Genomic DNA, 15,522 nt, shown 5'->3' with positions numbered 1-15,522 from the left:
AGTGCATGGTCGTGTGGAACAGACACAGGTCGAGATTTAATTCATAAAGACTTAATCCAGCCAGTATATGTCAGAGAAAGTTCAGAAAGGTATTAGGACTCATAAAAACCAGCAATACACTGATTTATTTCCTTAGAAAAAGAAAATATTTGCAATGTGACATATTCTATATTCCAACCTGGATAAAATAAGTAATAATTTTTTAACAAGACCACTAGCAAAGTAAAATGCTCAAGCTAACTGAAGTCTACAGAAATGTGTGTTCTTAGCTTATAGCTTTAACTTAGGTAGTTGTCTTTTCAGAAAGGCATAACATGAGAAAATTAAAAATTCATTTACCTGGAATTGTCCCAATGTAAAAAAATTCTCTCCCCTTGCAGTGACGTCCTTCTATGACAAACCATGGGAAGTCATACTACAATACACATCTTTTTTATCATAGTTTTCTTTACCAAAACTACTACCTCTAATTGTTTTATTTGTTTTCATCTGTGCTATGAACAAATCTCTTAAATCATAACTGGCAGACATCCCTAGGAGTTGATAAGCAAGTCAGCTTTGAAAAAATAATGCTGCTAAACTGTTTGCTTGAATATGGACTGCATGTAGTTTACATTTAGTGAGAACAGTTTTTCAGATGAAAGAAATTAGTATTACATCAGAATACAACACTGAAGTACCAGTCATATTACTTTAATTATATTATTCAACTTATAGTGGATTTACACTGTAAAGGCCTTAAAAGATAACATGACATCATCATACTAGAACAATACTAAAAAACCAGGTAAGGGTATACATTTTGTAGCTAACTGCTGATCATTGCTGTTTCTTTATATGTAGCTATGACATAATACCTCATTTCTGTATAACGTATGAGGCTCCAAGTGACTAGTAGCAATTCAGGGACGACAACGTATTTAAGAAGCTGGCAAACGAGGCTCATGGAAGCATGCCCTTTCTGTTTATTTTTCAGAACTACTTTCCAATATATTTAGTCCGATCCTAAATAGATACTATGCTGTAATGAAATTTATTTTTTTTAAAGCTAGTTAAGTATTACGATGCCCAACTGATACACAGAACAATTTATGCTTTTAATTTTTCATTTCTTTGCTTTATATTAGCTGTGTAAATATAAAAAACAATGTTCAAAATAATCAATTTTTGAATTTGCTATTTGAAAAATGGACTGATTTAAAGTAAAAAAAGATATAAATTTCATACTATAGCTTGTTGTTAGCATAGATAAATTAAGGCAATGTTTAAAAAAAATAAATGGGATATACAGAAGTGTCTCAAAATTATCAGATGAAAAATACCAAGTGACAGGAACCTTGCAAGCACCATGCAGTGCTAAAATGCAGCATCACGCGTTCCTTTCCTCACCATTAAACTGCAAGGAAAAAAATCTGGTAGTGACAAGTCACTGTCTGCCAGACAACCCTTCATACATTTCTAGGTGTCACGGAAGGTACCTCCGGCATCAAAACCCATGAATAAGCAATTTCTAATTTCAGCAGAATTTGACTCCACTTCTCGTGATGGAGAGAGTCACTGCAGTCTGTGTTTAAAAAAAAAAAAAAAAAAAAAAGACCCTGTTGTAACTATTCTTTTCCATTACTGCTATTACTGCTAATCCCACAAGTCCTAACGGGGATTGCACCTTCATAGCACACACAGACTGTCCTTATAGAACAAACATCAGCCCTCCCAAAGAGCCTACAAACCGCAAACAAGATCATAGGGAATAGTTCAATGAAAGGAAGTAAAGTAGAAGGACAATGAAGACTTTTCACAGAGCCTGGTGGCCACAGCCCACTAGCTCTATGGGCTTTGTTAGGAATTTGTGTATGCCATCAACTTTCACTATGAATTTCCACCACAAGAACCTGCTATTCAAATAATCATAAGCGTCTTATACACTTGATGCCAAACAGCCAAGATTTGCATGCAAATAAAAATTCCTCTATTTTCATATTTTTTTTCTTTTTCAATCAAAATGAAGATTTTTTTCCAGTACAATTTCCTCTGTACAGAAACATGAAACATTCTCTTGCCCTGCACTTGATGGCGTAGACTTCCCAGCAATCCCTATTTTTTATGAGCTGTCTCATATAACTAGCATTGTGGTCCACTGTCTGACAGATTTGTACTTCGTCCTTCCCTAATGAGACAGCTCCCCAATTATCAAGCCAACAGGCAGTATTTCTAGAAAGTTTCATCCTTTTGAGCACAAGATTCTCACAGGGCGATTGGCGAATTATCACACGTTAAACCCACCACATACACAAAATTGCAGAAATTATTCCTGAACAAGCCATTTCCTTTTTATTCCACCAGTTCAGTTTTGTTGTGGTTTTTTTTTTTTTAAGCATATAGTCAGTGTTTCACTAAAGCCAACAAAAATAACTAACCTTTCTGCCTCCTTCCCATCACAAAATCACTGTGTGCAGAACAGCTACAACAGTAACATCACAGAACAACGAAACAGAGAACTAAGACTCCCTAGTAATGCAATCTGTTTATTAAAGCACCACTGTTAGTTCTTTACACTGTCTAGACAGTTGTTTGTGGTCAGGCAGAAGATGAAACAGGTGGGTGGAAGGGCTATAGTGGCTTTTGTCCTCTGTTAATGCCACTTGGTGCAGTAGCTAAGCCACAGCATCCTGAGACCTGTTTGTTGGTAGAAGTTCAAGCACTTGCTCACTTTGGGGCTGTACCTGTCCCTGTACTCAAAACACTTCCAAACACCTAGGATGGGGGGAAGGGGAGGAAAAAAGAGGGATATCCCTGTCCATGAGTCATCATATCATACTTAAAAAAGGAAGAATCACATCAGATCACACCACCATCACCGTTACAATAAATAATTTCTATGTGGTACGTTGCTATGAATCATATTAACAACTGATCAATGTACCCCTCTGAGCTGCTCCTGCCACTCTTGGCCATAGGAAACAAACACTGTAATATGCTGCAAGCATCAACTAAAACAAAACTGCTTCCTCCTAGGAAATACATGTTGAATGTATAACCATACGGTGGCAGAAACAAAATGTGAATGGATTATTAAAATGACACAGAAGTGTACACAAGTCTCAGGATGTTATTGCACATGCTATATGCGCACCCTATGCTGGTTATCTTCTCAGCATCTGTACAAAACCCTCCGTGGTGAGAAGGAAGGGTAGCCAGACAGCAGGAGCAACAGAAATCAAAGCCATTTACCTCAACAGGAAAAGCATCCCCAGTGACACACTGGCAAGGCAGAAACAACAAATTGGCAAAGAGGGGGGAAAAGAAAAAAAGTAATTGGGCAACTGTATGATCAAAACAAAACCAATTTTTTAAAAGGAATTCTGTTTGCAATGTAAAACAAGCTGTCTGCCCCTGCACTGTACAGCCAGCTCCCACAGTGATCAGGCTACCTGACAATTTCCCCAAGGTTGCAACAGCTTTGTTACCGGGGCTCAACCTTTTGGCAGCGCTCAATGCATTAAGAACCTGGGTTTCAACAAACCATGTACAGATACTGGTGAGCCACAGCTTTCCTAAACAATTTTCCCAATGCTTCACCATCCTTCCAACTAGGAAATTCCACGTAATCTCTAACCTAAAAGTCCACTCCTATAAATTCAGACTACTACTTCTTGTCCTGTCCCAAGACAAGACACTAATTTATTAACTTTTACTGTTTGATAGCCTTTATCCATTTTTTTTTTCCTCGTCTTACTCTCCTCACCTTTATATACTTTATACACGTCCTATACTCTGGACGCAAAAAATCTTTTTCTTTCACTCTAGTCTTAGTGCTGTTTCTAACTCCATTACCATCCCTGGCTGAAACATCACCTTCCAGTTTCCCACACTATAGTCCAGTTATCTCTACTGAAGTAGCGCAATAGGTAACTTCACAGATCTTTCCTGTTTAACTGTCACTCTACAGCTGCCCATTTCTTGGCTTTCCCCACAACAGGGTGATGTCGTCAACTCACTTCCAGCACATGATCCACTACAAGCTCCAGCTTATTCTCCAAGGAACCTCTGCCTAGGGCTATAGTCATTCCTCAACCTTTCTTGGTTGAATGAGCATTGCTGTTTAGGTGTAATGATTTACACTTATCTTGCTGAATACATCTCATTTAATGAAATCCTTATTGAAGAAACAGGATTGCGATTCAATCTGCCAAGATCATTTTGCAAGAAATGGTTGGGAGCTCATGCAACAAAAAGCTGCAGGTTCACCTTGGGTTAACAAAAGCATGGCCAGCTATAGCAATTTCTGTAACCAAAAAGAAAGATCACAACCTCCTCATCTGATGGAGATGTAAAAAGCCAACGTAAAAAGCAACTTAAAACCATAATGTAGTAGATTATATTTTTAAAGATATTATCTGGAAAATATGAGAGAAGAAAGTTAATAAGAAAAAAAAAAGAGGAAGGCTCAGCTGGAGAGAAAACTGAGTTTGAAAATTTAAGATCAGTCATATCATAGCTTACAAGTTAAACAAGTGTCTCAAAGAAACAAATTAAGTGGATTTATGATGCTGCGGAAATTTCCTTCCAAAGCAACTCTTCTGATTGATGGATATGTATCTACATCAGAAAATCAGACGATAAAATAAAGTCAACCTTTAGGGATTTCAGACTTATAACTCATTGCCATGGCAACGTTATCAGTAAGCAATAAGTTTCCCTAAAAATAAAAAAAAAATTTGCTTTACTTTCCCCTACAACATAACTGCATCATGAGAGAACAAGGCAGCTAAAGGCAAGACTGTAAAACGATCTCTTAGACCAATACATTATACCACTCTTAAGTGCCTTTCTACAATTCAAGTAAAATTCTTCTTTCATGAATTTTATAATTTGGAAGAGAAGCTGGGAACTCTTTGGGCTTGAAATTGATATTAAAAATTTAAGTCCACGAGCTACAACTGAAGATTCAGACATCATAGAGGCTAAACATGTGTCTACTCAAACAAAGCTCAAAGAAACAGTGCAGCCTATCAGAAGTACAACTTCTTTTTAAAGGTGAATTCAAATACCAAGAATATCAGTGCATAGCTGCAAAGGCTATTTTTAAAATCCCAAATTACAGGTGGGGCCAAATATTTAAGACAATTAAAAAGACACTTTGGTTATTTCTTAAGTGCTACAAACGGATAAGTGGCAGGTACCTTTCTTGATGTATTTCTATATGCTGCTCTGAATAATTATTAAGTTGTGTTTCTGTACAAACATGTTATTTTAGTATCGGTATTAACTTTGCCAACAGCCAGACAACAAATACATTTAAAGTAAATGACCCTTGTTTGTGAAAAACACCTACAAAAAGGATATGAGTTGAAATTCCCTGTAGATTACACTAATATTTATATGAAAGGAATATTTATCTAAAAAAGCCTCAAATAATACTTTAATCTAAAAACACTGCATACGCACTGCTAATAATATGCATTATGTACACTGATTTAAGACCCCAGAAATGTAGGCACAATGTGGATTTCAAAAAGCATGTCCCGATCTTATTTAGCATACTTTCGTAGTAACCCTAACCAAAATGCAGCATAAGCTGCGTGCACAGGAGGAACACACTTTATTCAGAGTCAAAAGAGACAACCTACTCTCCCAGAAATATCCCATCATTACAGGTCATTAGCCATCCCACCACCAGCTGACAGCTTTTCCACTCGACCTGAAGATGAGCAAGTCAGCCCTTGAATAGATCCTCTTCCAAGATATTTCCAGATGGCCTTTTACCTTTATATACTTTAGACAGAAGGAGCAGGGTGGTTATGCTGAGAAGTAAAGTCCAGCTAAGAGGCTTTCCCTGGAGCAGGGCTGCCTTGTGCATTCATAGCACAAACACCCAGGCAGAAAGACGGACAGGTATTTTTGGTGTGTTTTGTTACACAACAGCAAACTAAGCTAGTAAGGCTCTAGAAGAGCATTAACTCTTCCCTACCTAACTCTAGGGAACTCACAGAAAAATGTCTGTATTTTGTATTTAACCCTGTTAATATATCTGTTGGTGACAATCAAGCCTCCTTCTGCAACTCTCAAAGCCGCATTCTTTGAGGATTTCCGCCAGCCCCCACACACTAGCCATAATTCTCCCTAGAGGTGGAGGTCAGAGAGCGCGGTCTAAAGAAATGCTTCTTGTTAAAGCTTTACAATTCACCCCCTGCCAACATGAAGCGATCCTGAAGACTGCAGTGCTGAAAGCAGTGCTGAACAACAGCAGAGCTGTAGCCCCAAATAAAACTTCGCCATTTCCATAACCACAGCAGAGGAAGCCTGCCCTGCCTTCTGGGTGAGGGATCAGCACCAACTTCCCTTCTCTGTAAGCGCACTACAGCCCTTTCGACTTGGATCCTACAGCAACGCAAAGCATCTTTTTTTATTTTCTGGGTAGTTCATAAAGCATCTGTTTAACTGCAATCCTGGCTTTGACTGACATCAATTGATTGAGATTTTTTAACCACAAGCAAAGTCTGAATGAAGTATGTGGCAGGCAAGTGCTTCATGTTCAGAAAAGTCACAGATGGCTTCAAAGTAGTGTACGCAACAAAAAGCAGGACAGAAGGCCCTCAGAAAAAGTCAGAGTAGAAAGTAAATAATTTCAAACAATGCATAAACGGGGGACCAATTTAATCCCCCAAAACAGTGATTACAACTCCTCCAGTCTGCCTGATAACCTAACAATTAATTGGCCCGTAAGGCTCTCATTTAGAAAACCAATACAGGAAAACAGAAAAAGCCTCTATTGGGCTATTTTTACCATTTCTTCCTTCAGTGAAGATTTGGTGCCTCTAATGTATTCCCAGTGTTTCAGGAAGTAGAGGTTTAACTGATGCAGGATACCAATCGCTACTCGTGTGTTAGAGACCAACAATAAAATACTTTTTTTTTTAAAAAAAAACCCATTATTGGGAAATTATTCTGAACATTTAAGAAACTTGACTTGCTTAAATGCCAACTATGTACTCCTAAAATAAACTCCTTGTGTTACCTTAAGTATTTTTTTTTCTCCCATTGGTCTGTACCAAGTTAAGTGGAGATTATATAAACAATGTCCCAAGTATCCTCTTAACCAGACAGAGGATTGTATAAATAAGACTCATCCAACTCAAAGGTTCACCCAGCACCAATGACCACACCAATAGTCAGAGAGCAGCTCAAGTGTCCTACAGTGGGCACAGCTACGCAAACAAGTGCGGAGGAAAAAGCGATGCGTGTGTTTGGGAATGCCAGATAACAAGTACAAACACAAACATAAACTTTACTTTAGCAACCTAAAAGATAGATGGAACAGATGACCAGAGAGACACACTCCTGTATGAAAATAGCTGATACGGCATCTGAAACCTCATACGGAACATAAAAGGTCTGAGAAAATGGGTGGAGGGAGACAAACGTCAGAGGCTGCTTGATTTCTCTGAACAATCCTGCAGACAATCAAATTTGTTCCTGAGGCTCTTCTTTCTGCCTTAATAGATATGCAAATCCTTGTCCATGGCTGGGCTGCTGGTGAATTATGAACCTTGGCAATCATGCTGACTGGCATTTCATTATATTCCCTCATCTCATTTCTGGTTTTACCCATTGCAATTTTTTTTTTTTTTTTTTTTTTTTTCACACAGATTATAGCATTTTCAGATGGGATTTCAGTGCTCCCCAAAGAGTTAGCACAGAGTTGCTCTCATTCATGCCTGGACACCTCAGATGCTAACTCAACCCGAAATAATATCGGCTACACCATTTCATTGCCATTTTGTCATACACACAATGACATTCTTCTCTCCCCTGCCACAAAGCTGCATCTCACAATTTACACAGTATTTCGAGTTCACTGCTTCCCTTCCTCAGTATGTAAAACATCTACGTACACATACGTATAAGCGAGTTTTGATCTATTCTGAATCTTATTCCTGTTCTCCCCAGTCCATTTTGAACAGAAACTACAACCTCTATGGCATCCATCATTTCTCTGGAGGCACCTCAACAATACATAATACTGAAACAAAAGAAATGACTGCTATAAGTATATCTAATTTGAGGCTTATTATTCAAGACCATTTCCTCATTATGCTGGTTTTCCAGCACACTTCTCCCTTTGACTATTTGCGAACTGGGTTATTTTTCCCCACCATATGCTACTTCATCTTTTCCTATGCTGAGTTACACTGTAGCTGTCAGCTCTGGTTCTGACCTATCTTCCACTGAAGTGGAGGCAAAAACTCCCTTCTGGTGCCGTAGTGGATGCTGGATGAGATTCTATTTGCAGGCTCTGTAATCAATTGTCATATATTTCTGTCCTTTTCTAGTGTTTGCAACACTGCCTAATGTAGTATCATTCGTAAATGTAATTAATGAGCTGTTTATGTACTCTTCAAAAATCATTAATAAAGATGTTAAATTAAACTGCATTTAGTGGTGCACCCTGAGTCACCCTGCGCACTTCTGTCCAACTTGATACGTTGCCATTCATCATTACTCTTCATTCATAATGCCTCCCGCAATTCTAATCCCTATGACACAACTCATGTTCAAAACAATTGAATTGTGGAGGGTTTTTTCCTCTTTTTGTACTAATTTCTAGACTTGCTGTCCTTTCTGTTTTGAAGATAAGTAACACATTCATGTTGTAGCAATCCTTTAATGTCTTCCTGCTTCCTTCTCAGTACAACTGATAGTACTCTGATGCTTTCTGGTTTACTTAATTCTTTTAGTATACTACAACTTGATATTATCAATACCTATTTATTTATGTCATTAGAATACTGCTTTTCCTGTTTTCACTGAGTACCTATTTTTAAATGCCTCATTTTCCTCTTTCCCATACTTACTTCACCTTCTTGTTAAAGAAGCAATCAAAATATGCCATCAGTCATTACAGCTGATTTTCTCTTCCTTATCTTACACAGGTAACCTTCCCCCTGCCTCCCCCCTCCAATTTTCATTTGTCTTCTCCCTATTAAAAATACATCTGTTGCCATAATCAAGTCCGCACTCAGATATTGTCTATTTGAGTACTTCTGTTCTCTCTACACAGTCTCTGCAAGCCTCAGAAGTCTGGAGATTTTTTGATTAATTTTCTTTCCTTTCCCTCTATATCTGCTGTACTGGATCTTGTGAAACACACTTGCACTTTGTATTCTTTTCTTCAGACTCACAGTAACCTACTGCTCCTTAATTGAATTAATTATACATTTTACTTTGCCTCAGGCTTGATTTGTTCATTAGGGTAGACACTCAAGTAGCCTTCACTTCCCAAAGCATCACTGAAATCACAGAACTTAGGGCTTTTGAGAACAGTCCATGATCCGTCAGGTGGACTTTAAAATCCATATTGCTTGCTAAGCTTCTTAATGCTGGTATCAATTAATGGCTCTTGGCTCCTATTCAGCTTGTGCAGCTGTGTTCTGCAAGTCTGAGTGTTGAGTATTTTTTATCTCAAACAAGTGCACAGTTGACAGCTCTTAACCAGCAAGGAAATAATCTGTGGATGATTTCTCCCATGGTCATCTTTTCTTACTGAAACATCAGGCCAGTTTTCATGAAACCCGTGAGTATGGCCGCTCTTCACCATCCCATGTTAAACATCAAGCCACCACCTAGAATGTCCTAAAATTACAGAATCCCTATAGATGCAACTATTACCAGCATTGACCAATGCCTGCTGCAGTTTTTCCCCTATTATTTCAATATTCTTCTTTTACACCATTTCATCATTTTTTTTCCTTTTCTCCCCCTTCATGTTAGGAACTTTATTCTCACTAACCTGAATGGCCCAGAAGCAGCATGTAATCACCCAGAGCCTAAAGGCAGGAACAAGGACGAATGTAGGAGCAACAGCACAGAGATCTTACTGGCTCCATTGAGAATCACAGCAGGACAGAAACATCCTTGTATGTTTAAACAATCCCAGTGAGCAGTTCAAAACATGCCCCCCCCCCCCCAAGGTTGCTTTCAGTTCTATTTACGTGCCTAACATTAAAATAAAAAAGAAAAAAAATCAAGTAACAACTAAATTAGGTACCACCTCTCTTTTTCCGTGACTGGATAATGGCAAAGAGAGGGCTCACTGGACACTGTTCGGAGAAGTACAGAGAGGATTTCATTAGCAGAAAAAGTGTGAAGAGCACAGTTTACACCAACAAGAAAGAAATAAGCAATATTCATCAGGTTTGACTGTGAAGGGCATCTAACTTGGGCTAAAAGCCCTACACCTCTCCGCCTCCTCTCCTCAAAAAGCTTTATTTTTCATTTGCAACTTTTCAATGTTAATAGCTTTACCTTAGTCAATATTTCACCCTAATATAACACCATTGGTCCAGATAACATTTTTTAGACTAAGCACGTGTGTTCTAAGTTGCTGAACACGTGCTATCACACAACCAGCCAAAATGACCCAAAAGGTGTGAAGTCAGGCCCAGGTGATAACTTCCTTCTTGGTTAAACATATAGGGATATAACCTATGGATATCTAAAGACATCAGCTGCAGCAGTTCGAGCTGCAGAATCAAAGCTCCAGAGCTGGAGAAGGAACAATTCCTTTTCTCCGTAGACTTTGAAAATCTGCCCTTTTGAGGTACAAAAGTGTAACATGTATTTCAAGCAATCAAAGAAGCTTTATAATTCAGTAAAGTATCACATAACAAGCTATTTTATGATTGATTTTGGGGAGAGGGTGCTATAAACAGTGTCACTTGACCAATACCTTTATTTTTAGGAAGAAATATTAACCATCAGAATAAGCAACAAATCAATCACTTCTCAGCTATTTAGGAGGCAATATTGCATGCAGTTATCCTCCTGCCCAGTGGCTTCTTAGGTCTTTTTAAATAAATAATACAACATAAGAATGAGCCATGGGAACAGTTCCCTCCCTTTCTTAATGAGACAGTTGTTTATACCCCTACTACCAGGAAAACTTTCCCTAACTCCTAAAGTAAGCACATCCCTTTCCTTTAGCAACTATTTTGGCCAAATAATAGTTAATTTCTTGCCTTTTCACATCACATACAGCAAGAAATCCTTCTGGAAGCCTACCATTATAATTATGCTACAGTAGGGAAACAAAGGTCCACACTAGAAAAAATAACATGTTCTCACAGAGTACTTACAATTGATCTGATGTTGTTTTCTTTTGCCAGTTTCAGAGAGGATTTATAGCAATTTGCCAAGTTTTCTTTATGAGTGTCGGTGAGATGGCCTCTTGCAATTGGCCCAACAGTATGGATCACATCTGCAGTAAATAAAAAAATAAGATAAAAAAAAATTAGGGATGCTATGTTGGGGTTTTTTTACTTATGTCATGACTCTGCAGAACTACTATATCACAATTCAATCCATTCTGGTATTGTACCTAGACACAAAAGTAGGAATAATATTGTAAAAAAATGTTTGTAACTGGAAATCACGTAATGAGCTACATCTGTGATAATTAAAAGCTACATCTGTGAAAAATAGTAAAGGCTAAATTTTGAAGTATTTGGACTAAAGGAAAAGATGAGAAAGATGCATTAAACGCTTGTTATACGTGCGCTGCAATCCACATGCAGGATAGATGAAATGTTTTCATAAACACTAAATCTTCAGGGCTGTACAACTGTAAATATTTACAACTTCAAAACAGTTGTTCCCAACCCTTGAAGGTATACTCACTGGGAAAGTTCACCAAACAAAACCTCAGCACGTTGATAGCAATACACAGGTCATCTTTTTTTATCTAGTAAGCCTTTTCTCAGCAACCATTTTAAGGGAAGAAAAGTTGTGACCTATGAACATGTTAGTTATTCAAAGAATGTGCTCTCCTCTCACATCAGGCCAGATGGAGATACCATGCAACAAAACAAAACACTCTGTTTGAAGAAATTTACAATGAACAAAAAGAGAAAGTACCATCAAGGAATATCTTAAGTATGATGCCTCTGGATGCATCAAAATCAGATGCTGCAATCATTCAAAGCCTCTAAAGTTCTATAAAAAAAACAAGGTAAAAAGCCTGGAGTTAAAAAAAAAAAAACCCAAACTTGAAAAGAAATCTAGAAACTAAAAGGCATCATGATTTTTTATTTTATTTTTTCCCCCCACACTTGACTAGTAGGAAGCACATTTACTTTTCAAATACCATTGTCCTGTAGTCTCCTGTAGCACGTGTGAATACAACAGAACGCGTTATGGTGGCAAGTACATCCCTTATTTTTTTTTTCCTCCTTCCTTATCATCCCCTACAATATACAGCAGCAATAAACAGAAGCAGTATTTTTGACAATGTTGCCACAAACAGGGATTAGGCCAACACCTCCAACTGCAGCACCACTGGTCCCATTGGTTAGGTGGGATTTCTGTCCCATATGGGACAGGTTTCCAAGCAACATCTGCTGCTGTTACACTCCAGAATATTTTAATTTATTCACAAATCCTACAGAATTCACACTGTTCTTCTTTGTCCAAGCTGTCTTTGATTATTTCCCTCCAAGTTATAGCACAGCATAAATGAAAATGGAAAATGCAATGCGGTAGGGGTTTTGTTTTCTTTTTTTTTTCTTTTTTTTTTTTTTTTTAATCCAGACATCATCTGTAAAGTCCTAGTCTCTGTCACTTTAAAGGTGACTTATGTGCTGAAGCATAATGTTTTGAATATTTCCAAAATTTTTCTTTACTTTAGCCAGAAAGTATTGGTAACTCAGCAAATAAGAGCATGTCAGTGAATCCCAGTAGCCAGAAACACAGAGGAATTGGCTGTGATGGGAAACCGAAACCCACAAGAGCTACACTTCCCAATTGCTACAGAAAACCAGCCTACTGAGAAGTAGATAAAAGGTTAACTAAATCTTTCCATTTTGATCACAGTAATTTTCTCCAGTTGTTGGAAAAGGATGGGCAGATTGGATCATTTCTGTTGAATGTCACAGCTGCCAGACAGCAACTCCAGCAAACCCTCCCTACAGCATTCAGGCAGCTGAACCATCAGGTAGGTGTGGAGCCTTTGTCCAACGACAAGCAGATGATAGCAGGTGACTGAAACTAGCAGAATGGTTTCACCCAGCAGAGAGGAGTTTTTTTTTTTAGCAACTACAATAAAACTGAGAACTATCATGACCTAGAAAAAAAAAAATAGCATAGCTACTTTAAAATTTGCTTCTGCTTGCAGAAATAAGGTTATGTGAGTACTTCCATTAGGAAAGACCATCATTTTACAGAATCACAATGTTAGGGACTACAGCAGTTTCCTTCAGGTTGAAACTTTCCAAGGAAGGTTTCTATTTGGAAGTGTTGGCACTTCACTGTTGGCAACTTCAGAGAAAGAAAAAGCTTCTCTTGACTTCCTCCCCACCCCTCCTTGTTCTTTGTTTTTGGAAGAGGCAAGCCGCAATTACTGACCAAGGGGGAAGGAATACACTAGCGAATCTGATCTCAATCAAGGTCATTTACATTTACAGGCACTAAGATCAGAGGTACTGTGATGCACAACATCCACCAGCCAACAAGCAAATAAAGGAATGACTATAAAACCAACTTAAAAAGGAAGTGTAACAGATGAATAAAAGACAGACGCTTATAGAAGATTTCTCTTTTTCTGCTAAGGCTGAGTTAACTTGCATTTCAAGGTGCAGCTGCTTAGAAGCTGAAGCTTAATGGCTGAAATTATTAATTTATTACTTAACAACAAGAAGGAGTTTTAAGGAACATCTCAGGTACCAAATTCTTGCTTAGGTCTTCCTGTATAATACTCCCCTTGGTATAATTTCTAGATGCATTTCACTGATTAAATGTTTAACTCCGTACCTTTATTAAACACTAATTTTAAAAATTCTCGGCTCAATACACGGGAAATGTGGGGTTTTTTTTTTTTCAGAACTTCCTGATTTAGCATTTTCATGGTGCTTCATTAGCAACCCTCTATCGCTGTACCAGATACCAAGTAACTAGGTAACCTTTAATGCAGTTACTAGCTTTTATGTTTTAATTTTTACAAGCCCCTCACAGGTGTCTCTTTAGACAGGACACAGAAGATGGTTATGAATTGGTTTATAAAATACCAAAACTACTGGAAATGTTTACAGCATATCATTGGCAAAAACTGCTTTTCTTAGGCATATTATTATCCTGAAACACATGATACAGTAAGATTTTACTAGCAGAGCAACATTAATAATATGTCAGTGTTTCATGGTCAGCAGATGAACAGGGAAGTAATAATTTTACTGTTGTACTTGTCAATAAAATCAGTGTGTCCACACATTGCCTAAACTAGACATTATTCTGCTCCAGCTATTCCACAATACGTTGAGGTTTGCTGGCAGGCAAAACTTTTTATACAGGCTTAAAGGAAACAAAGCAGAAAATAAAACAGCTTTCCCCTTGTCCCAGCCCCTGCAGTTAATATATGAGGATCAGACTTCACAGGCTGAAGCAGAGCCATTTATTTTTAATATATCTACAAAGAATGTGTCAGTCTTCCAGCTTGTCTGTCACAATGAAGTTTCCTTTCTGCTCACACATTTCCCCCCCCACCCCCAGCTGCACAGAGCCAGAGAAATTTGTATGCCACGGAGCTAGAGGATGGAGGAGGGCAGGTGTGCTGGAGGGGGGAGGTCTACAGGCATTTGTCTATGAGAAAATTAAGGGGCAGAACTCCTGCCCTGCTGCTCTGGCCACCCACTACAGCAGCCAGCCCCAAATGCAAAGCTCTAGCACCGCTGGTGAGGACAAACATGGATGTGCAAGCCCTACTTAGCAACTTCCACACCAGTTTACTAGCAGCTAGAATGAGCATCCACCCTAGAGAAACTCACAGCCCTTCTGAAGGAAACATTACTTCCAGGTCAGACTTCAACAACAGTAAAGGATCATCACAGGACATGCGCGGGGATGAGTTTCACCGCAGGAGAAGGCCAACCAACTGCAGAGTGCAACGCAGATGGGAGTGCCAGCCATTGGGATGAGCACGACGACAGGCTGAAGATACACTGTGCATGCAGAGGCCTGACAGCATGAAACAGAATTGGCCTCATCACTTACAGATTTTTAAACTGGGAGAAATGCAGAGAAACTCCAAAAAGATTTAGTTTGGTTGGAAAAGCCTGGTAGAGATCCCTGCTAGCAAACAGCTCATGTTCCCTCTTGGAGCTCCCGCATCCTTTTGCTGTCTGAGCATTTCTTAATGAGGTCAAACAGGAGCAAGGGATATGAACATTTCCTGAAAATGTCCCCCCTAATGTGGTTTTTTGTTCTTCAAAACCAGGTAAACAGTAAAACTGGGAACAGTCAGCTCTCAGAGAATGCCACACTTTCCATTTGTAGCATTTTAATTTTTATGTCAAATGAAGCTCCCAGCACTGCTTTGAAGCTTCTGATTTACCATGGCCAGTCTTCCAGCCAACCACATTGATAAGAAAGTTCATTGAAAAGAAAGCTGCAATCCACATGTTCGTAAATCACTTTCCCTGCATGCACAGAGCAGAGATGTTTGCTCACATTTTTAACAGTATACCGATGTGGAGA

General features: G+C 38.6%; 1 protein-coding gene across 4 annotated transcripts in view; it reads right to left on the bottom strand.

The window, feature by feature from the left end:
- The window catches only part of MACROD2 (mono-ADP ribosylhydrolase 2), an 877,957-nt gene that overhangs the window by 351,886 nt on the left and 510,549 nt on the right, over positions 1-15,522 (bottom strand). For all 4 annotated transcript variants that reach the window (XM_086460841.1, XM_086460839.1, XM_086460838.1 and 1 more), the window contains exon 6: positions 11,136-11,257. In XM_086460841.1, coding sequence (XP_086316967.1) covers positions 11,136-11,257 — 122 coding nt within the window. The remainder of the gene's footprint in view (positions 1-11,135; positions 11,258-15,522) is intronic.

The sequence above is a fragment of the Leptosomus discolor genome, chromosome 2 (genome assembly GCF_034619465.1).
Source record: "Leptosomus discolor isolate bLepDis1 chromosome 2, bLepDis1.hap2, whole genome shotgun sequence".
Lineage (NCBI taxonomy): Eukaryota > Metazoa > Chordata > Aves > Leptosomiformes > Leptosomidae > Leptosomus > Leptosomus discolor.
The sequence above is the reverse complement of the archived record's forward strand: the minus strand, read 5'-3'. Positions and strand labels throughout refer to the sequence as shown.